Genomic DNA, 23,018 nt, shown 5'->3' with positions numbered 1-23,018 from the left:
TTCTTTATTTTGGATTTATTCAGTTTTGGGATGCTGTAATCCCTCTCTTTCTCTCTCGTTTTTTTCATCTTCTTCCTTTTTTGTCATTTATTTACTTTGGTTGAGGAGATCTAGGGGATCTTGGAATTGGTTATCGAATGTCTTCGGTTGGAATCTCTCGAGATTCTTCAGTTTCTTGTTGCCGGCAGATAATGCAGGAAATCGTTTTTTTCTTTTTCTTTTTCCCGACTGGATCGACGTGGCACACACCCTCCCACGCACCGATGATGTCGCAATAAATCAGCTCTATAAGAAAAAGGACCTTTAACCCCTCTCCCTTCCCCACATATTCCTTTATTTATTTAATTTCTCCAGCAAGAAAAAACAGACGCGATGGTGAGAAAAGTCTTCCACGGCATGATGTGGCACAAATTTCATCTCCTTTTTTGATCATATTTAAACAAGAGATTAGGCGTCTCGCTCTCTATTATTCCCCCTGGTCTTTGCATTCAGGCATTATGCAATTCCATAAAGTCTACACATTAAATAAAGCCTCTTTGCATCAGATATCTTTCTCAGCCTAAAAATAAGGACGTTCACCTATTCAAAACCCAGAACAAAACACCCGCGCGCCCTACACACACACAACGCACACGAATTTAGGAGCTCTCCTTAAATCCGCCGGATAGGCCAATAGACACAACTGAGTTTGGGCCCCTCCAAAAAAAAGAGGAGAAGGGAAAGTATATATCCGGGCAAACATACAAGACGGAATGGAAGGGGAAAAAAAGGAGAGAGACAGAAGCCTGTTGATTCTTTTATAATGCGAGGATGAGAAGAAGAAGAAGAAGAAGAGTCGGAGAAATAGAGAAAGAAAACTTTTTGTGTCTCGGCAGCTTTTGGCCACACCAGGAGCAGCAGCAACATCCAGCAACATCCAGCGCTGAGTCGACGCGCGGGTTGCGCAATCTTTTGCGCAGACGTCGAAGGCAGGAAATTTCGGTTTTCCCTACGTCTCCCTCCTTCTTCGACGTGTATTTGCCACCACCCCAGTGGAAACTACCACCCGCCGACGTCGCCGTGTGACCGGTGGCGTATATAGAAAAGGGAGAAGCTGGTGGCATAGCGCGCGCAGTTTCTTCTTCCACACACTGCTGTGCGTGCGTGCGTGAACGACACACGAACAGTCTCGTAGCCGAAAAGGAGCCCCCCCCAAAAGTCCCAGCCCCCAAAAAGGGGAATCCCGCTCGGCCAGCACACCAGAGTTCCCTCCTCAGTCGTCCCAGCGCCACTGTTTCGACGAGCTGCAATCCCGTTGCACTCCCTCCTTCTCTCTATTTCTCTCCATTTCTCTCTATTTCTCTCTCTCAGCTTTTTCCCCTCTCTTTGACGTTCGTCTTTTCTTTCTTCGCCGACGTTTCCCAACAACTCCTGGACACACACACACACACGCGCCGGAATCTTTCAATCATTCTCCGTTTTGATTGCCAAGAGCGGAGAAGAAGAAAGAAGAAAAACTTCTTGTTTTTTGGGAACGGTTTTTTGGGTCTCTTTTTATCGGTTGATTCGCCATCCTGTGTGGGTCTTGCCTTGTGCCTTGGCTCTCTTCATCTACTTCCTCTCTCTCGTCTCCGATCGGTTCCAGCGCCATTGGCTTCCGACGGGTGTGTTTCGGCCCAAGGCAACGACACGAAAAATCAATCAGACTATCGACTCTCTCTTTCACTCTCTCTCTCTCTCTCGTCTATCCAATCGGGGAAGAAGAAAACAAGAAAAGTTCGTCATCTTCCCAGAAAACTTTTAAAAGTGCGCCTGCATCGTTTCAGTGACAACTCGATTCTTATTTGGTCGGCTTCTTCTTTCCAATTTGCGTTTTGGGTCAATCGGTGCGTCATAGTTTGTGCTTCTTCTCTGCTCGACCGTTACCAGAAACTTTTGACACGACGAGAAAAACCCAAAGCAAAAGAATTGGCAATTCCTGTTCTTTTGGGCGTTAGGTAAGCTCCATCACACAGCTCATGTCCAGCGTGAATATTATATATATATATATATATATAGAAACTATGTAAGGCTCTTATAATGCCCGTCGTGTGTCATGCATTTAAGCTTGTTAAATTCCTTTTTCGCCTAGTTGTTTTTTGTTCTTTTTTTTTATCGATTTCGAATATTTTGATTCACGGCGACACGCGCGCATCATCGCATAAGACGCTCTCGCAATTGTATTAGACGTCAAAACCGATTGATGGGCCTCTCACAATTTTGCCTTTTCCCCCCCCGCATCTCTCCCGCTGGCTGTATAATAGCGCATATACTGCTCGGGGCGGATAGCATTTTATTTCACCCATCACATTCCATCTATTTTTCAGATCTTCTTTCCTCGTGTCTCTGTGTGTGGGAGGAGAGGGGGGAAAAAAAGGACGACAGGGACCCCCCCAGAAAAAGAAAAGAAAGTCGATGGAGAAATGACGAAAAGACGACGAGAGTCTCAAGTGGATGAAGCTTTTATCTCTTTTCCTTGTTTAGCTTCGTCAAGTAGATATGTGTGTGTGTGTATATATATATTCTCCCCTTTCTTCGGTTGGGTTCGTTTCTTCCCTTTTATGGATTCATTTTTTGGTTTCATCCGCTTCGACCAGGCACTGTCTTTTTTAAATACGTGAGGGACGACATTTTTTTTGTGTGTGTGTCGCATTATCCGTCCTTTGTTTCCTACAGCTGATGCCTGAAAGGCTAGCTCCCAAGTGTTATTTTCAGTTGTATTCCGCTTTGATTGGATGCGATACAACAGCCATCCATCAATCGCCATTTTTCTCTCTGTTTTGTTTTTTTAAACAAATAAAATGAAATTAAAAACAAAATAACGGGTCGGACGTACTTTCCGGTACGCGGGACACGTCCACTAAAGCGACTTTGAACGATGGCGCAATGCAAAGAAGCTCAAAGCGTAAAAAAGAAGGGGAAAAAGTTTCTTCTTTTTCTTGCTCTTCTTCTTGCTCTTCAGTTTGACCCTATTTGTTAACTCTCGTGAGTCGTGACTCTCGTGGGCCCATTCAAACGAAATTTCTCTCTTTTTTTCTTTCTCTTTCAAAACGGCCGCGTTACCTCCCTGCCCACCCCCTGAGGGTTCCAACGTAATTTGATAGCGCAATAGATGTATACGGAGAGAGTCCCATAGTATATCTAGTATATGTGTGTATACGCCATAACAGTCCTCGGCCGTCTTTCTCTCTATCGTACTCTATATATACTAATCGCTTTGCCTCACGGCATTTGAATGAACGCCAATCCCGCCCCGCGATTCCTCGGTCTACTAAATCGTGGCGTGACTAAATCGTATAGCAATAGCGTGTCCTCTTGTTTTCGTGTGAATCGCTGACGTCACAACATGTAACATGTAGAGTTGAAATTGTACTATAGCTATACAAGGACCCAGTTCTTTTATTTTTATTTTGGATTTGATAGACTATTACATGTGTCGTATTGAGACATTTTCTTCTTCCACCATTTTGACCGATGATGTCTAGTGTACACGCCAAACAAAAGGGAAGTATAGAAGATTTGGATTTTGTGTGTGTCGCTCCGACCGGCGGATTTTTGAGCCCCTCGGTCTTTTTCAAGAGGGATGAGGTTATTATATGTTAGGAAGGAGCAGAAAGGAGCCGAGTGCTGCTCCTGAAAGAAGATGGGGGGGTCCCAGAAAAAGAAGAAGGAATCAAGAGCTCCTTCATATTCAAAAAAGAAAAGAGATGTAGATCCTCTCGACGTCGCCATCGACGACGTACTCTACGGTATATACGCAGAGTCTTTTCCAACCCCTCACGCGACCCCTTGACAGTTGCTCCGGAGATATTCTCTTCTCTTGGCCGAAGGAGAGATTAGGCATCTTTGCTGCTCTCTCTTCAATTCGTCTACATATCCTATAGCTGTGCACTATCCCTCTCGAGAAGGATTTCCCTCCTATACCAAATAATATAAGAGTCTATTCTTCGGATGCTCATGGTGAATTGATTAAAGCATATATGCATATAGACATTAGAGCTTTTTGATAGCCTGAAATAAGTCTAAAGAGAGAGATGATACGGATGATGTATTTCTAGATGATTATAAATCCCGAGATTGTTTTTTTCTTTTGTGGGGGTTAAGATTTTCCATCCGAGTCTTATTGTGTGTCTTATTACTAAAGCTCCTGGGAAATCAGGAGCCAATGATTTAATCGCTGTAATGCAAGTCCGTTCCTGCTGACCCCCATTGCCTTTCAAATATCTTCAATTGAAATTCAACAAAGTTCCATTAGACTAGCGCTGGAGCTATGCACACTGAGCCTATTCAAGCGTCGACGTATACGAACACACACAGACGAGAATATGTGTATGAGAAGACACACAGTGTGTACATACACATCGAGACAAAGTAGAGAATGACGTGCGTCAGAATAGCTCAGACATTACATGATGGATTGTCTTGGACTGCCGTCATTTCCATAATCACCCGATTTTCGTGGAATTTGGCTTTTTTTATGATTATTATTATAGAAATATAAAGGAGAATGGCAAAAGATGATTTATGTATCGATAGTTTAGTATCGATTTTTTTACATCACGTCTTCAAGTGTCGTCTGCTATTCTCGTCATTTCGTTTCATTAGTTTTTACGAAAATGAGACGATGTTTAGAATAGATTCGTGTCGAAAGGTTTTTCAAAGTGAGAAGATAAAGAATGACATCAATTTCAGCAACAGGTAAATGGCTGTTTGATATAAATTGTTGCTAGAACTTCTTTACGTCCAACCCATCGTAATATCTTATCCATGTGCTCTTGGAATTTTTCCCCACCACAAATTGTTGACGTTGTAAGAACTGAAAACCGAGTAAATTGTAGATTATCGTCAACTCACCTTTTTTGAGAAATCCATCATAGACAAAACACCTGTTTCATCTAATAGTTGGGCAAAGTTTGAATCTTGGTCTATCTGGTCCATTATATCTAACCAATGGGGGGATCCCAGTGTGCAGATTGGATTCACAAGTTAGATCATGATGATTAAAAGTACGGGGAGTGTAATGTGTAACTTCCAAAGAATTGGATTGGCATTGATCCATGTTGGTTAACAAGACAGGGTGTTCGACATGAATCCAACCAGAAAAACCCTTTGTTCCCTGGCCTTCCTCTTGCTTTCAACAGCAAAGGGAATAATGTTTGCATATTACATAGTCTAGCTTCTTAGTTATCATGCTAATGATGTGTATGTTTTCCCGTTTCCCGTCTGACAGTCACTCGCTAGATGACGTGACATTTTCATGGTTGTCTCTCCATTTTTTTGTTTATCCTCGTCTCTTTTTCTCGTCGTTTTTCGGTTCGAGTTTTGAGAGCCAGCGACGGCTTGTATCCTTTAAAGTTTCTCAGCCATTTGTGAACGATCATTATCGCCGTGTTATCATCCATCCCAGAGCACACACAACCCCAACTCCTTATTGTGACACAAGAGTGTCGTCTCTACGGCTCTTTATGCATATAAATTATATCCACATCTAGACGAGAGGAAGCGAATCGATCACGGTCCGCTTCACACAGGGCAATTCTTTATTGCCGTAGTTATTTATTTATTCGAGCTAACTGTGTGCACCACGTCGCCCCCCCCCCCCCCCGCTTTTTCGGCACGTAATGGCCGCGATCGACTGACACATTGAAAAATGGGCTTCTCCCAACATAAACCGTTTGCCAGAAATTTCATTCTCCTCCCGAAACTAAAATCAATTTCATTTTTTTTTGTTTAGTCCGCGGGAAATAAATCCAAATTTAAATCCCCCAAAAGTTTTCCGAGAAGCTTTCTGCTTTCCCCGAGCTATAGCCAAAAGGAATCCTTAGAGTCGGCGTGAATGTATAAACGGCGGCGTAGTGCTGCATTATATAAGAGGCTATCCGATTTTGAGGTCCCCAAAGTTCCTAATGACGTCTAAGCTGCTTTACATTCGTCGAGTGTGCATATATCATACATGGATTGGGACCGGCAGCAGCACTAGCACTAGCCCAGCTCACACACACACGCAACAGGGTCCCCTCTTGATGATGGTTAATGCTGACCCACGGACTCTCTCTCTCTTCTCTCTGCTCTTCATGCGCCATTGTCTCTTGGGGGTCGTCGGAATATTCTAAACCAGAAAAGAGAAAAAAAGATTTTTGGTGGAGGGGGCGATGCGGGAGTTTATGGACTGTGCACAGTGGCGGTAGGAGCCCGGAGTAGTAATGTCGCTGCCGCTAATCTGCTCCTTGATTGGCAACCACTGATGTGGAAAGAGGATCAGAGTAAAGACGGTGGGACCCAACCGACGAGAAGGAAAAGAGCCACACACACACACACACGAGTGGATGGGCCAAGAAGTATATAGAAGAGACTTTGGAGAGAGACAGTCGAAGAAGAGAGAGAACCTTCTCGTTATAACGAGAAAGGCAAGAGCAATAGCACACAGTGAGAGCGGTTTAATTAGGTCTCTGGTGAGGCAAGTCTCTCTTGGGTAACTCTGGGCGAGGACCTTATATACGTACCACAAAACGAGGATTTATTTTCATATCAAAGTGCTACATCAGCTCGGCGGATCTACCACCCACACACACACGAAAAAGGCGAGACGAACGGTGGCGGGGTTTTTTATTTTCTTCTTTAAATAAAAAAGATGTAGACAGAGCCCAACGAAAAGACATAGCAATCAGCGGCTGCTGGCTGAGGAGGAGCTGAGTGAGCGACAGAAAGGAGAGAGCTAGATATCTCGAGAGATAAGAGAGACAGGATTTTCCTTTGAAGTTGAAGGAGCAACGACGAAACAACACCCGAGCCTTTTTCCTCACATAATTGCGAAACTATCATCAGCGCCGTCACGACTTTTCTTTCTTTTCTTCTCTTGACGTCTCACAAATAATAAGGCAACCAAGGGGATACTATCAACTATGTAAGGATCTTATGCACGCAAATTGCGTCTCTGGAAAATTCTTCGACAGCAAACGAAAATCGTTCCGCCCAACGGGTTTTGATCAAAAGTTTTCCACGTCGAGTTTTACTTTTAGTTGAAAATTCGCTTTATAAGAAAAAGCTCCTAACAAACTACCAGGCCCTGCTGCTCTCTCTTGATCGATCGATGAAATTCATCGCCTACATGGATGGATGTGTAGACCCCCCCCCCCTTTCTCCTCTGGGAAATGAGGAAACGTCGAAATGAATCTTTGATTTAGAAATGCCAGTGAACGTTCCCGTGAAACAGTTTTGAGAATCCAAAACTGCCAGACCACTCGGCCCCGCCGTTTCTTGTAATGAATCCGCTTATGTGTGTGCGTGTGCACAGTCCCCGGCGTGTAGATTTTCAATAGATTTCCTAAGCGAAAGTCTCTCTCTCTCTTCGCAATGGAACGGCAGGAGCTATGGCGAACTATTCTCGAGTAGCGAAATAGGATCTCAGCTTGATTCCTCGTTTAGTATGTCGTGCAGAAAGCGAATAAATACCGACGAAAATAGTCTTAGAAGTGTGCTCACGCTTCGTTCGACGCCCACTTTATTATTTTTGGGTTGTTTCTTATTTCGCCAGCACGAGAGAGCTCGCCAATTGAGCTCAGATGGACCGTGAAAGTGGAAAAAAAAGGAGGTCGGCCAACTAATGAGTATACGGCAGGCAACTCGAGAGTGTCAAGATCCTTATTTTTTTGTGGGGGGAGTCGTCTGGGGGTGAGTGTTGTTCACTTGACCGACAAGGCCGGGGAAATTGGGAGGTCTGTACACTAGAAAAGGGGCCTTCAATTGCTGGTCCCTCTTCAACACACTCCGTTTCCGGAGGGGGGGGGGGGATCGAGGATGACTTGGCGAGTCTTTCCGTTCACACCAGAGTACCCGTGTAAAGTCCGCCCCGAGAAACTTGATTGAGTTGTCAATCCCAAGGAGCGCGCAACCCCGCAGTTTTCACGCGGCTCCTATTTCCAGAGGACACTATATACGCACACACATCGACTCCTGGGGAGATGGAAATCGATTTCGACCCTCCCCTGGTTTTTCTTTTGTAGAAAGACAAAAAAAGGGAGAGAAATGAAACCTATATCGAGTTCCATCCGGTCCTCGTCGCCAACTGGAAACGCTGGCGGAGCGTGAAAAGTGGCGCATCGACGACGACGGCCGACAACTCGATTTCTTTTCTATTTATTTTATTTTATCTTTTTTTGAGCGAGAGAGAGAGAGAGATAAATATAAGCTCACGTCTATTTGTTGCTGTCTCAATGGCGGCTGGGCCGAGTAGTGTGTGTCGACGACGGCCATAAAATAAAATAAAAAAAGGGACGCCGGACTTGAAGAAGAAAAATAAGAGTGGACGCACTTGACGACCGACACGTTACATATATATGGGCCACCCTTCTTATTTTCTTTCTTTTTTTTTATACAAAGTGCACAGCCATCAAAGAATATTAGACATTTGGCCGTGACGAGTGGCGACTTTTGACATTTCTCCAAGCTCTTAGTATTATCATGATTGTCGGTTATTTGATACATGCTTTTTTTCATATTTGTTGGTTTTTTCCTCTGTCCACTCGTATCATGTCGACTAATCGGTAAAAATGTTTCTTTTCTTTCTTTTCTCTCTTTTGTGTATAGATGAACCGTCCTATTCAAGTGAAACCAGCAGACAGCGACAACAGAGGAGGTAAGTTGTCGACGCCTTTGGCATAACATTATTGGCGTCGCCTGCGTCGTCCATATCGCGTGATAGTCATCAACCGAAATGAGTCGGACGTCATAATATAGTGCCTCCTCCCCCTCTTCCTCTCCTTCCGCTCTCTCTTTTTGTTTTATGTGTGTGCAACACACAAGAGTAGTGTGTATTCTCTTATTTCTGTCCCATATAGTATTCTCCGTTTCTCGTTCGCTCATCGATCACGCTCTTTTTCTTTCTCTTTTGTTCCTCCTCTTCGTCCGGGAACCCCATAACGCCCTTATATGCCTCTTGTTTGTGTGTGTGTGTGTGTGTCGCCTTTTTTTCTTTTAACATGTATGGAAGAGAGAAAGAATGAAAGGAGAGAGAGAGTAATAGGAATAAAGTGAGCGTGATGCCAGCCAACCCGTAGCGTATGTCGCACGCGCATCTATTAAAGTAAATGCTCCTCCCGCTGCGCTATAGCAACTACTACCCTACGTTGTAGGGCGGGTGTATGGATCTCTTTGGTGACGTCGGAGATGAATCGATCCTCCGCGACTGACTAACGTGGGAGGAAACGGAAAAGACATTTCTTCTTTCGGCCATTTAAAAAAATGTATTTTTCTCTTTTCGGCGCGAATATTTGAAAAAGAAAAAGAAAAAACGGCAAATGACGTAGGGGATTACATCATTCAAAGTTGATGGAAAGTTCTTTGCCCCCTTGTATATCTCTCCGCCGGCGCTGTGCATTGCAATCGATGAGAGAGTTTATTATTACAAGAGGAATAAAAAAAAAAAGCCCGGCACACGACGCGATAGATATTGCAAACAATGGCAGCGCATTATCTCCCCCGGGGGTCTCGGATGTATGTATACCAACCAGCAGCCTTGCGGCTGATGGAATATATCTACTACTACACACACACACACACATACACACACAAGACGCTCTTATATATTATACGAACGGCTTATATTTGCGAGGCAGAGAGGGTCTATCCGAAATGTATGTGCTCACAATATGCTGCCGCTCAATCAATCTCTCTCGGCAATATATTGCCTAGATCTGCTGCTGCTGCTGCCCAGCGCTGACTTGTGTTTCTCTCCCCCCTCTTCCCCATCATCACAGACAACAATAACATTCAGCATCCCCGAGAGGGATGTTGGCCGGCAACGCGCTAACAAACTCGCCATTGTGTTATATTACTAACAACGCTGGATGTGAACAGTATAGGAGAGTAGTAGTAGTAGTAGTAGTGCGGGGGCTATACGTGCATTATACATACAGTGTTGGCTGTTGTTTTGAAGAAAAAAGAAGAGGCTGCTGCTAGAACTGACGGAGTAAATTCAGAGAGAGAGAGCGCAGGGCGGAGGATGCATACTAATGATTTTGGCACGTTGCCCAGAGGATTTTGACAACGACGTCGGGAGAGCCAACTCTTCCGGCAGATGAGAGTATGTAGCGCTCGATGGGCAGGGGCTCCACGTTGTGGGGTGGATATTGTAATGTGGGTGGGGATGGGGGGGGGAAACAGAAAATTTGCCTATTGGCAGTTGGTCAAACTCGAATCAACTCTCTCTCTCTTATCTCCGGCGCTAACTCTGACAGTGGAAACCAGTCTGGTTGGGTTCGTCCGTCATATCAACCACCAACCCTCTCTCTGGTTCTTCTTCTCTTTGGTTGGCGATTTTTGTTTTGGAGGTTTTTGACTGATGATCGAGTCTAACTGTAATTGCTTTTCTTTATCTTTTGGTCCCCTATAATATCGTTTTTTGGTATGCGTCGTGGGTGTACAGCTTCCGGTCTCTATACACACACACACGTCCCATCTTTTTTCTCTCTTTTTCTTTGATCAACATTCTCTTGATATTGCCATCGTCTCTCTTTCCCCTTTCGGCGTTTCTATATGTGTTTGTGTGTGTGTGTACATCCGGGGCCTGTTCAATATATCTAGATTGATAGGATCCCCCCCTCCTAGCTCCTAGCTTCTTCTTCTTTGCTCCGGTTGCTCGGAGCGGTGCGTCTGTTCGTCATCTCGGACGAATTAATAATATCGAGCAATAACTTTTTCTCTCTCTCTCTACTCTCTTGAACTCTTACACGTATATGACTCGTCGAGTGATGAGTTTTCTCGGGGTGTCTCTTCTCCTTTTCCCTTTCATTTCGCTCTTTCGGAATGAAAGGGAAGAAGAGAAATAAAAAGAAGAGAGAGAGAGAGAGAGATGTAGAGTAGCTGCAATAAGCAGAGGAAGCCCCTAGAGGGAAATATCAGCCGCTTGAAAACTTTTGATCAGATCTCGAGCAAAAGAAGCGAGTTGCAAGGAGCAGGAGCAGCAATCTCGATCAAAAACGAAATGGTCTAGCTGGCCGTTGGTGCGCGAAATCTAATATGATGTGATTTGCCGATCTCTCGGCTTGGAAAACGAAAGAAAGAAAAAAAAAATGAGATTTGAAAGCAAAAGAGCGGAAGAAAACGAATAGAAGCAGCGGGGGAGGAGCGATACGACGAGAGAGTTTTTCTCTGTACTATAAAGGTTAGATAGCCGATACTGCTGGTCACTGGTTTGTTTCCCCGTGGCCGATTTTCTCATTCTCCTAGACCTTAAGTCCTCCTGGACACGGGGATAGTGTGTGCGATATTATATAGCCCCGGATATACAGACGGAGTAGGAGCACAAGAGGCCAGGGGTTTGGGGGAGGAAATCAAATAGGAATGCGTACATATAAGATGGGCGGAGCTATCGCAGGAAAAATGTATCAATAACCAGAGAGAGAGTGCATCGCAATAGACGTGACGTAAGAGGCAGCAGCCAAGGCCTATCAATTAAGGTTATTAATGTTTACGAGACGATTGATGAAGCGAAAGGAGGGATTCAATAACGATGAGAGCCGAGTTTCCCGTTTCTCGTTCCGAAGAGAAAGGTTCACGTACAGAAAAAAAGCAAAGGGCCAGCTCCCGACCTCCAAAACAAAATACGTCTGGAACGAGAGAGATCCTATCCCGTCCCTGTTTTCTGAGCCAGGCTGCGTGTATATTAACGATCCGAGGATTTGGTTCCATTCATCGAATGCATAGATATACATGATCGAAAAAAAAAGGAAAAGGAAAGAAGAAGAAGAAGAAGAAGAGCAGGATCAGTTCTAAACGTATATAACATATCCTCCATCTTCAGCCGCCGATTCCTTGTGTGTATTTGCAGTAGTTTCATTTTCTATTTCTTTTTTTTTTTTTCCTTTCCTTTTTCTTCCTGGAGACGCCCAGGGAGTCTTAACACGCCCGAAAGATCCTCCTTTTTCCTCTCTACTTTACTGTGTATGGGGTTGGGGGCTGGAGCCTATTGTGCGAGACCGGGATTGTCAACGAGCCCCTTTTTCTCGTCTCTCCCAACATTTCGTGACTTATCCCCTTCTTTTGATTTTCTTTGATTTTTTTGTACTTTCTTTTTTTCCCTCCTCAATCCTGGGAATCTTCTACTTACACCCACACACACAAGCAGTTATCCCTTTGATTTTTCTGACTGCAGTAGAGCGTCTCGACGCCGTACTCTGCGAACTCTTTCAGCTTCATTAAGAAATTCCGACGCTCTCTGTGTGTCTTGCCTATCTGTTTGTATGTCTAAATAGTTTCTCTAAATTCTCCCGATTTGTTATCTTCTTTTGCAGAGGATCGTAAGCTTTTCGTGGGTATGCTCAGCAAGCAGCAGACGGACGAAGACGTCAGACAATTGTTTCTACCATACGGCACCATCGAGGAATGCACTATTCTTCGCGGACCAGACGGACAGAGTAAAGGTAACACCCGCTTCCAATTTTCATTTTCCATCTGATCCTCTGCTGTGTAGTATATCCAGACTATTTCCTTATTCATTGTGTTTTCCTTATATTCTCCCCTTTTTTTTTATTTTATTTTCCCGTTGAACCGACGACGCCCATAAATTCGGCGCCTGTGAATTGCCGACGACGGCTTCGTGCATTTATTTATATAACGCCTCTAGGTCTATAAATCGAGATCGTAAATCAACAGAGCAGGTGCCGAATTCAATATTCCCGCCCGCCCGCCCGTCTCCCGTCTCCTCGGAGACTTAACCCACAAAAATGGGCTCGTATTGTTGATCAAGACGTCGGCCGCCCCCCTCCTACTATTTTTCTCCTTTCCCATTTCCCTCGCATCAAATCAAGAGTGCCGAGTGCAATAAGCTCTGTTAGAGGGACCTGTCGTAGCAATATGCCACCGGGTTTTATATTATATACATCTATAGATAGATAGATAGAGTGTGTGTAGACACACACACACATAGACTATAATCGGACGGAACGACGCCCCAGGTGGCTGTTGCGTTAACAACATTTTCTTTTTCCTCTTGCGACCTGCCAACGGCGCAGGAAACAAATGTTTTTCCAAAGTGGGTTTCTAGACGCTCTTTATCATTCTTGCACACTGTGCGATCAAGAGAAGAAGAAGAAGAAGAAGAAGATCGGCCGTAGATTAGTATTTATTCTGGACATGCGTCTTAAAAGACGTGTGTAAACAAACAGGGCCGAGACGCCCTGACCTTAACGCAAATCGAGTTAGAGTTAGAGGCGCTAGCCGGCCCCAGATCCAATCATATTCCGAAAGGAAGAAGATGGAAAACAAACAATGTGGAGAAATAAGAAAAGAAAAAAAGGGAAAAGAAAAAAGCAAAAGCAACAAATAAATACGGAGAATGTCGCAATTCTCCCGTCCCGAAAACTGTTGAGCTGGTCGACCTCCCCTCGAGAGAGAGAAAGAGAAAGACGGGCGCTAAGAATCTATAGAATGGTGGAGGGGGTCTGGTCCGATATAAATAAAGTGGTTTTCTTTGTTGTTGTCGTCGGTATAGTAGTAGTTTGTTGCCCAAGAGAGTCTCCGGTGGTGGTGGTGAGGCGACACACACACACACACACACAACAAGTGAACTCGTTATTGTCTCCTATAAAAGTGCAATACATTGGGCCTTGGAGAACGGCCGTCGCCGCAGCCACCGCCCTCTCCAATCATCTTCTTCTTTCTTTTCTTTGTTGTTTACAAGGACAAACAGCCTGGACGTGCGGCAAATCGCGTCGGCATTCTTATCTCTGCCGACACAGACGAAAGAAAAACAACCGCACGACGTCCCAAAAGCAACTGCTCCGGGAATTATTGATGAAGGCCCCCCCACAGATGTGGCTGACTTGACTTGACGTTCCGTCAATCAGACTCCCATTCAAACTGAGTTTCCACTGGGTTGGGGGAAATGAAATTCGATTCGAGTCCGAGGTCAAAAAACGTCAATTTATCCCCCTAAAAGTTAATGCGATTCATTTGCACGACTTGTGGCACTATGGAGATTTTTTTCCCCCAATTCAAAAAATAAGAGCGGGAAATTTTGAAATGAATTAGGGCAACGTTGCCGAGACGACGACATTCGATTCAATCACGAATGAATAACTGTTAGACGTCTCAGATACACATATATGCGATTAGATCAGATTACAGTTATAGAATAGTCTATCGCTGTGTATTAGCTTAAGATGAGAGAACTCTACTCTATCGCTCTTGCTCTTGCTCGCTCTGTTGCCGCTTTTGATTAAGCTGGAAGAAGACGGGAGGAGAGAGAGAGAGAGAGATCCGGAGCCCTTGCGGCTCATTTCCGGAGGGATCTCTCCAAGTCCCGCCGTCTCTCCATTCTCCTCCCGACGCCAGCGTCACCCATTGAACAACTCGATTCGGGTTTATTTTCTTATTTTTCTTTTCTTCACTCCCGGCCAGTGTATTATGGTGGTGCTGTTGTCTATTTCATATGCGTGATATGCGCTCTGATGTAGAGCCAATGGACGCCTCGGGCGCGTGAGCGTCTCTTTGCTATTCTTCGCTTCCGCTTGCGTATTCAGCACAAAGGCACAACTGCTCTTCCCAACAGGCTCCTTCGCTCATCGCGCCCAAGGCGCTCTAATACACTGGAGGAGTCTCGCTCTCTCTCTCTCTTAGCTCTCGCTTCTTCTTCTCCTATAGTACATCGACTTAATGTATACAACACCAACAGCTGATTTAAGATACACACTCACACGCATCAACCGGTTTCCCCTCTACGTGTATGTATAGATCTCTGAAAAGGTCTCTCTGGTACGCTGGGCGGTTAGAGGGTGACATTCTCTCCTCTCTCTCTCTCTCTCCACCTTGATGGGGGAGCTGCTGCCGGCCCTTGTAACTCAATCTGGGCCGTTGATTAAACTCCGCACAGCGCAGTTGGATTCGTTTTGATAGGAGGGCGACTGTCGACGTGGCGGGCTGCAGGAGACGGCGAATAAGGGAGTGAAAAGGGAGATCTTGTAACGAACTTGACAGTTTGACAGGAGCACAACCGTCCAATAGCAATCGTCCATCTCCCATTTATAAATCCCAGTGCCGCTCTGACTGTGCGCTGGATAGTTCCCCCCTACAAATAAAAGTAGCCTGATGCTTTTTGGGAGAATCGAAACGTCGGATTTCACGGGGGCGAGATGGATGGATGGATGGATAGGCTGAGGAGGATTCTTTCTCCTCCTCAATTCCACAAGTGTCGAATGCCACGCAAGAGTGATCTGCGGAGAAGCCGACAGATTGGAGAAAGAAAAGAAAAGGGGGAAAAACCCATTTCCAATGAAACAATGTGCGCTATGTGTAGGCGTCCAGAAAGAGAGTGAGAGAGAGAGATTGGATTCGATTAAGTTCAATTGACGTATCTGTGTCTTGTTATTGCCCAATTGGGTTGAACGGGGAAATGCTCCACCACATTGCAACACGGAATAAGAATCAAAAGCAATCGTTCTCTGCCGCTCCATCTTCTCTAGTAGATGTAAGCGAAAATGTATTTCTCATGCGGATCGAAATCGACAAGATTACATCACGGACTTTTTTCCTCCATCAGCTTTTCAGACCTGTGCATATATTTATTTTTCATTCCGCCCACTCTTTGCTCGATCCTTTCACGTCTGTGGGGACGAGGAACAGAATCTAAAAGCTTCCAGTTCATTTCCAGTGTCATGGAGAGAGGGGGGGGGGAAACCTTTAGTTCGCTTCTTTTATGCCATCACGGAACAGACGGAAATAAGAGTAACAGGCTCTCTCTCAGATGGGGGGAGGAAGATAGAAGAAGGAGAGTAGTATGTTGCATGCCATCAATATACACGGAATCGGCTTCCTTGGCTCCTGGCTCCTTTTTTTCTTCTCTTTTGCCCTGCTTATTCTTTTGAACACACAACGTCGCCGATCCAATATCCCCCCATTTTTCTTCATTCAATTATCCCCTCTCGCTTCGGGGAGAGTTGGGCCGTTGTCAACCTGATTTATATCATCGAGTTATAACGCAAGTTCTTATAGACTTCTCTCTCTATCTCTCTCTCTCTCTCTCTCTCTCTTCTCGATGGGTAGAAAAGAAGGTCACCGACGCCCCGGCTCGAGTCTAAAGAGATCTAGCGAATATTATAAGCTGATGTCGCATACTAAAATGCGATTGTTGCCATGACGTTCTTCTTCTTCTTGTTCTTTTTTTCTTTCCCCCCCCCCCCCACTGCATACATTATTTAAAGTGCTGTATTAGTGCAATGTACTGAAAGAACATTCTCTCTCGTTTAACTGTCGGATCTTGTATTCATTCTTTTCTTTTTTGTTTTTTTTTGTCTTTATTGTTCGCTTTGAAAATAGGTTGCGCATTCGTCAAGTTCAGTACTCACGCCGAAGCCCAGACGGCCATCAACAGTTTGCACGGGAGCCAGACAATGCCCGTGAGTATATCTTCCACGCATTTAGACATTTAAAACGTCGATCAAAACAACAAACAAACCAACAAAAACACACACACACACATTCGCGTTCATATTTAAAAAGAACACGAAGGTATAAGAGTTTCTCGTGAACATTTCGGGTGGTTGAGGTCACTATGGGGGAGAAGGGTTTTACTATTTTTTTTTTAAGCTGTCGCAGTTTTCGTCGTAATACATAAAAATTAAGACATGAACTGCTCTTGGTGATGGTGCTGGACGGGAGTAAAGTCTAAAAAAGGGGAATTGGGCGGGCGCGTGTAGAAACTGAGGTACGCAGAGAAGCTCAAGAAATGCCATGACGTTATACGGGCCGGGTTCTCTCTCTCTTTCTCTCCTTATCGGCGAGGTTACTATGGTAACCTTTCATGGGGCGCCGGATCGGATCTAATTAAGCGTTTTTAATTAGTTTCCAACGGAGCGCACAGCATCTGTTTACTGAAATCTAATCATCTCGACCCGATTCGCTTTCTCTCTCTCTCTCTCTCTCCTGCCCACCACCACCACCACCCACTCTCTCTCTCTCTATTTCTCTCCTTGTCTTGTTGCAACCCTCTGGGAGATGACAATCGTACGCGCCTGGGATACGTTACCCGAGCAACACTTCAGACGTTACCGTGGCAGCATCTCAGTAAAGGTTCTCTCTCTCTCTCTCTCTCTCTATCCGGTATATATAATCTCTTTTGTGAAATTCAATAACTTTCCGTAATAAGTACATACTAGTATATAGACAGTGATGCCTTATATCCCTAGCTTCTTTTTTTTCTCTCCCTTTCTCTCCCTTTCTCTCCCCTCCCCCACCCCCCACTGCCTACTAGTGTATATTATAGTTACGTGGTATTATGTGTCTGTCGTATAAGACCACTGTGCTATTCTCTGGATGGTCTATTTCATTAGTTGCGCTAAAACCGTGTATAGACTAGAGAGGCTTCTTCTTCCTCCTCCCAACGGGCGCAACAACCGCCCAACCACGACCCGAGACTCTTGTCATCTGGAAATAGAATATACCCCCCCCCCCCCCCGCCCTTAGTATTTTCGCATAATAGACTATGTTTTATTTTTTCTTATTCAAGTAAAATGATGGACAAATCTAAAAATTTGATTATGTCTAGTGAGATGGGAGGGAGTGATATCTTTTTTTTTTTTTTGTTGAAAACTTTTGTGTTGTGTATTACGTTTCAAAAGAATTAATATTTATTTGGTTTTCTCGGGATCAAAGTTGGGAGAAGAAGAAGTAGACTAGGAGGACACTGGAGACACACCCTTTCTATTTCCTTCATATGGCATTATTCAACTTTAGATTTGAATATTTCATAGAGCTCTTTCTCTTTATTTATCTTTCTTTTCTTTCGCTTTCTTGTCGTGAGGCAGGGAGAAACGGAGAGTTATGAATTTTGATTTGTCCAAGAAATCAGGAGCAAAAGGGAAATCTACTAGACATACATTGCGAGCAGCATCAGCGAAACGCCCCAACAAAGTTAAATATTTCAATAGGAAAAAAAGAAAAAAGAAGAAATCGAGTTGAGGATTCATGAGTTTGCATGGGAGCAGCAGCCCAGCAGAGTCTTCCTCCTCCCTCCCCCCTTCTGTCTTTCTATTTCATTATTTGACGTTGGGGGATATTTGCATACGAAATTTTTGATTTCTTGGGGTGCCCCGGCAGGATTCCACATCTTCGGCACAACGCCCTTTTTAGGAACGAAGAATGTCTCTTATTATGTAAGGGAGTCGACCAATCATCTTATATAACAAGAGCAGACCCTCTCCTCTCCTTTTTGGCCAGTTAATAATCGAACTTGAAGATTTCCACCCTCGCCATTTCTCGGTGGTTTTTCCAATGTGTGTGTCTCTCTCCCTTTTTTTGAGAGAGAACTAACTACGCAGTTTAGCGCCGACCAACCAACGATTACGTCTTGAGCTTACACGTGAAAGGGAGAAGAGGTGGAGGGGGGGGGGTGGGTTGGTTTTCCATGTACAAGGGGCGTCGCGTGCTGCTGCTGCTTTATTCGAGAGTAGATGTGTTTTGTACTCGTCTCGCTTTTGTGTGTGTGTGTGTGTGTGTGTATGGCGTCGGAATTTATGTGACGCCGAGTGTCTAGTTATAAATCATTCGGAGCTGTGCTGGCGGGGCTGGCGAGCTGGCAGCGGATAATCATCTCGCCCCTTTAGCTCACGCTCAGTTTGCCAAGGGGGGGTTATATTCCAGTTGCTCAGCTCCGCCATCCGTCCGTGTCGACTCCCGAAAACTCCAATCCACCCGCCGCCTCTCTCTCTTTCCCTTGGTAACATACGCTGGAGCTTAATATCAGATACACACACACACACACACACAACCGACAATTGGTTCAATCGCTCTTTCCTTTTCAGAGCCTTTGAGGCTTCCTTCCTTCCTTTCTACTTAGACTTTCTCTCGGATAATACGCCCCCATCCGCCCACCTCCTTTCCCCCCTTTTATTTTTAAAAAAAGGAGGGAAAAAATATTAGATATTATTTTTCTTGGTTATTTTCATATTTTCGCCTCTTTTTTTTTTCTCTCTTCTGATAATAACGACGGGTCGATGCAGTTCAAGTTTTCTGTTTATAACGAACACCGTTTCTATTTATTTTTCTCCCCCCTCTTCTTCCCGTCTTATATTCCCGTGCGGAATATTATGGGAGAGTCGATCGATACATCCATACGCAAGAGTCTATATAGGCCAGACATTTCTTTTCTATGTGGCATTTACCTTTTTTTCCTTCTCTTTTCCCCTATTGGTTGGCCGGCCAAGAAGAAGAAGAAGCGAAAGCTTTCAACGTTGGCCGCTCTAGAGCGCGATGAAGCTAATTACTCTACGTGCGGATCGTCTTTCCGCTCCGTTGCTCTCCTTCTTTTTTCTTCCTTTTCTTTCTCTTGGCTATAGGCTTGCCTTTCATAATACATCCAGCCCCGTCCAATTGATTGCCGGGCACCGAGTTTTCGGTGCTCAGGACACACAAGCCCCTACTACCCCCCCCCATTCCAGGCCCCAGTCCGCCATAGGCTGTCATTAGTTTGATTTGACATTCACAGTCCGTGGGGTCGAGGTTCTTTTCTTCTTTACATTTTTACCTTTTTTTTTCTTTGTCCGGCCTTTTTTTAGTCGTGCCCCGTTAAGATTGGTGATTGACAGCCTCACCCACACCGAGCATTTATTCTTTATGGTTTCTATTTTCGTTGCGTCTCCTAATTGAGCTGACGGCAGCAGCCGAAAAGGGAAATTCCTTGACGAGCATGACGAAACCGTCGGATCTTGTAAATTGATTAAAGGCAAAAGGGGGGGCCATTTTCTCGCCTTGTCTTGGGCTTGCCTGTCGGCGGTCTCCCGCGACCCTGTCCGCTTTTTATTCTCGGAAACTATTCGATTACATAACTCTTCACGTCGATGGGGGGCGAGCTGGTCTACAGCGCGGCGCACTCCATACATCTAGGCAGCTATTCTTGCGTTCATTGTCGTATACGAAATCCATCAAGGGCTGCAGGCCAAAATAAAAAAAAGAAGAAGAAACTCGGGAATGGAATGGAATGGACGGACGACGTCGATTGGCGGGGGCTTTTCAAACGCCCGAAAGGAGCCAGTGACTGCATTGTGAGTGGTTCGAGAGTGTGGAGGTGCCTCTCGACTTTGGCCAACGATGTCCGGAATGATAATGAAGCAGCGGGTTGAGCATGAGGTCGTGTGTGTGGGTGTGGCTCAAATGAATGTGTGTGTCGGTTGGTTTGGTTTTGGGAGTCGTGACGGCAAGCGGGGACTTAGTCGGAATAGTAGAGTCGCTCACGTTGCATCAGCGATCACGGATTTGACTGAGAGCGCTAGTATTATTGTCAAATGAACCAGGGTGCATCTTCGAGCCTGGTGGTGAAATTCGCCGACACGGAGAAGGAGCGACAGCTCAGGAGAATGCAGCAGATGGCCGGCAACATGGGCCTCATCCATCCGTTCGTCTTCAACCAGTTCGGCACCTACGGATCTTACGCTCAGGTGAGCCCGCCATTTCCTTCCTCCCTGTTCATGCTGAAATGGTCCAAGCTATTACTACACTGTACATATCTCTCCTCGGTGGAATGTTTTCCAATTGATTTGATGAAAATGCTCGTTGACGAGTGAATGGGTTTTGAGTGATGATGTTGGGTGGGTTATGGGAGGAGGAGCGCCGGTTTGATCTAATGGACGGGAAAATATTCCGCCGGCTGCTGGGACCAGAGTGCGTGTGTGTGCGCGCGAGAGAGAGACTTGTGGGTTTGGAATTTGACGTGTTTAAACTACATTGCAAGTTGGTACAGCAGCAAGCAGCCATCATGGCAGCAGCTTCCGCGGCTGGAGGAGGAGCCTACATCGGAGCCGCCCCCATGGCCATTGCCACGCAGATTCCGCCGTCTGCCCTCAACGGGATCGCCAGCCCGGGTGTCGTGCCCTCTGCACAAGGTCCGTTTCAACTCTTTTTAATTTGATTTTGTTCTTCTTGTATTCCACTTGTTCTACTTTCACCGTGGAAATGATCATCGTATGAATGATGGAGTGATTTGAGCTAGTCGATTTATTCTGACGGCTATTTTGGAAACTTTTTTTTCTTTTTTGAATTTGAAAAAAGGAACAGGATCCGGCGGTCAGGTCAATGGCGGACTCTCGTCGATCCCTTCGCCGACGATGCCCAATTTCGGAATGGCCCCCAATTCGGCTAACGGCCAAAACGGACCAAACGGACAGGATCCGGCATCTGTCTACAACGGTCTAGCTCAGGGTTATCCCTCACGTGAGTCCCCGATCATGTTTGTACAATTATTTCGATTGCGGTGTCCTCAATCCGGAACTGAAATCCCCGAAATCATTTCGTCTCTCTCAAAAAAATAACCTGATCAAAACAATTTGACCTTTTACACGTTTCAATTCCAATGACATTACAACACAAAAAGGAAATTTTTTGAGAGAGAGATAAATTGCATTTCGCGGATGTATTATTTTTTCGACGTCCGCATTCTAATAACCGGAAGGAACTGGAAACGAAAGAAAGGGGGTGTGTCTCCCATACGATCTGCACCATCCAAGTTTTACATTTTCTCGACGACTCTCTCTCTCTCTCACACTCTCTGCAGCAGCAGCAAATCGCATCGATTATTTCTTTTCTTGACGGTCCGGACGTTCGTTCGTGACGTCACGATCCGACTGTTGAGCGTCCCTCTCCAAAAGCTCCTTGCCATCGATCGACGTCTGCTCACTCAATAACGATTTCTTTTTTATTTATTTCTTTTTATTATTATTTGATTTCTTTTTTTTGTTGGACGTCGTACCATTCGACATGGCTGGAAGGGAAAGATACGCTCCAGCAATCGTAGTGGATGGGCCAGAAACGAGAAAATAAAAATAAATAAATAAAAGTGGGGGAGCCAGTTGTTGGCGCTATGCTGGCCAGCGCCGGGCGTCCATTGATCTTTTGACCGCTATAACAGTCTCGGGTGCTAGGGCCTGATGGTCGTCCGTGATGGTGGTTATTTCGGCGTGATGTCTGCAATTGATCGCGTCGAGAAAGAAGGAGGGAGGGGGGGAGCTGAGCTCTTACGCTCTTGTTTGTGTGTGTATGCGTGCGGGGAGCTTTTCTTTGCTTTTTGCGGCTCCTGCGTCGTAAAAAGGGGCTGAAAGTGACTGGGCTTTTATTGGAAAAATGACGGAGGAGATGAGAATAAGGGGGAAAAAAACGAGAGAGAAAAAAAGAGAGAGAGAGAGAGGCGTGAACGGGGAGAAAGGCGTGAAATTGTGTGCGGTCGGATGCGAGACATCCCCCCGTCCAGATGGTGCAACACACTCTGAGATGGTGCCGCCAATAATCAAAGCAGATCTTCCCTCTTTACTGGTGCTAGCACACGGCGGACTGGCCAATGGCGAAGCGGCGCTACAGCCCGCCGCTTTCGCGGCACTTCAAACCTACCCCGGCGTCGGTGAGTTTCAAACCCCTTTCACGACTTTTCATAACCTCTCCTTATTACTTTGAAAAAATTGTGTTTTATTATTATTATTATTTTTTTTTTCCTTTCATGATTTGATCGTTCGTATATAACTCACACACACAAACACACTTTTGATTCTATTTTTGGTTCAACTCTTTTTCTCCGTTGGGTTTTTTGGTTTTATATATCTTCCGGTTACGTTTCAATATGATTTTTGGGTTCTTGGAAAAAACTTGGCTTTCTTGAGGATATGACTCCGAAATTCAATGACTGTCGAATGTTGCATGTGGTGAAGTCTCCAACCCTCCTCGCCATTTTCCCCCATCCGTTTCTATATATAATCCGTCTCTTTTCCAACTTCATCTCTTTGCATATCAAGCTTCCCATATATACACACACCCACTTTATTATTATTATTTTTTTATCCCTTTCGACTATCGTCGACTGGTTCGTTCGTTTTCTTATTCGTTTTGCCCAGCTCCGACGTCTCGGCGTCGAGTCAAACAACCCCAACAACCATTTCGCCTCCCATTCGAGATTGGATTCGTGATCGATTTGATGTGTGCGCTCACGTTGCTGTTCCTCCATCCCCGCCCCCTTTCTTTCTTCCCCC

At 45.1% G+C, this 23,018-nt stretch overlaps 1 protein-coding gene across 8 annotated transcripts in view; it reads left to right on the top strand.

The window, feature by feature from the left end:
- The window catches only part of LOC124320308 (CUGBP Elav-like family member 3-B), a 63,085-nt gene that overhangs the window by 32,857 nt on the left and 7,210 nt on the right, over window positions 1-23,018 (top strand). For 2 of the 8 annotated variants that reach the window (XM_046783135.1, XM_046783133.1), the window contains exons 3-9: window positions 8,605-8,653; window positions 12,309-12,437; window positions 16,330-16,409; window positions 20,280-20,444; window positions 20,738-20,888; window positions 21,055-21,216; window positions 22,319-22,396. In XM_046783135.1, coding sequence (XP_046639091.1) covers window positions 8,605-8,653; window positions 12,309-12,437; window positions 16,330-16,409; window positions 20,280-20,444; window positions 20,738-20,888; window positions 21,055-21,216; window positions 22,319-22,396 — 814 coding nt within the window. Of the gene's footprint in view, window positions 1-8,604; window positions 8,654-12,308; window positions 12,438-16,329; window positions 16,410-20,279; window positions 20,445-20,737; window positions 20,889-21,054; window positions 21,217-22,294; window positions 22,397-23,018 lie in introns of all 8 variants that reach the window. The other 6 variants (XM_046783134.1, XM_046783126.1, XM_046783128.1 and 3 more) reach the window with 5 other exon arrangements.

This window comes from Daphnia pulicaria, chromosome 1 (genome assembly GCF_021234035.1).
Source record: "Daphnia pulicaria isolate SC F1-1A chromosome 1, SC_F0-13Bv2, whole genome shotgun sequence".
In the NCBI taxonomy this organism is placed as follows: Eukaryota; Metazoa; Arthropoda; class Branchiopoda; order Diplostraca; family Daphniidae; genus Daphnia; species Daphnia pulicaria.
The sequence above is the reverse complement of the archived record's forward strand: the minus strand, read 5'-3'. Positions and strand labels throughout refer to the sequence as shown.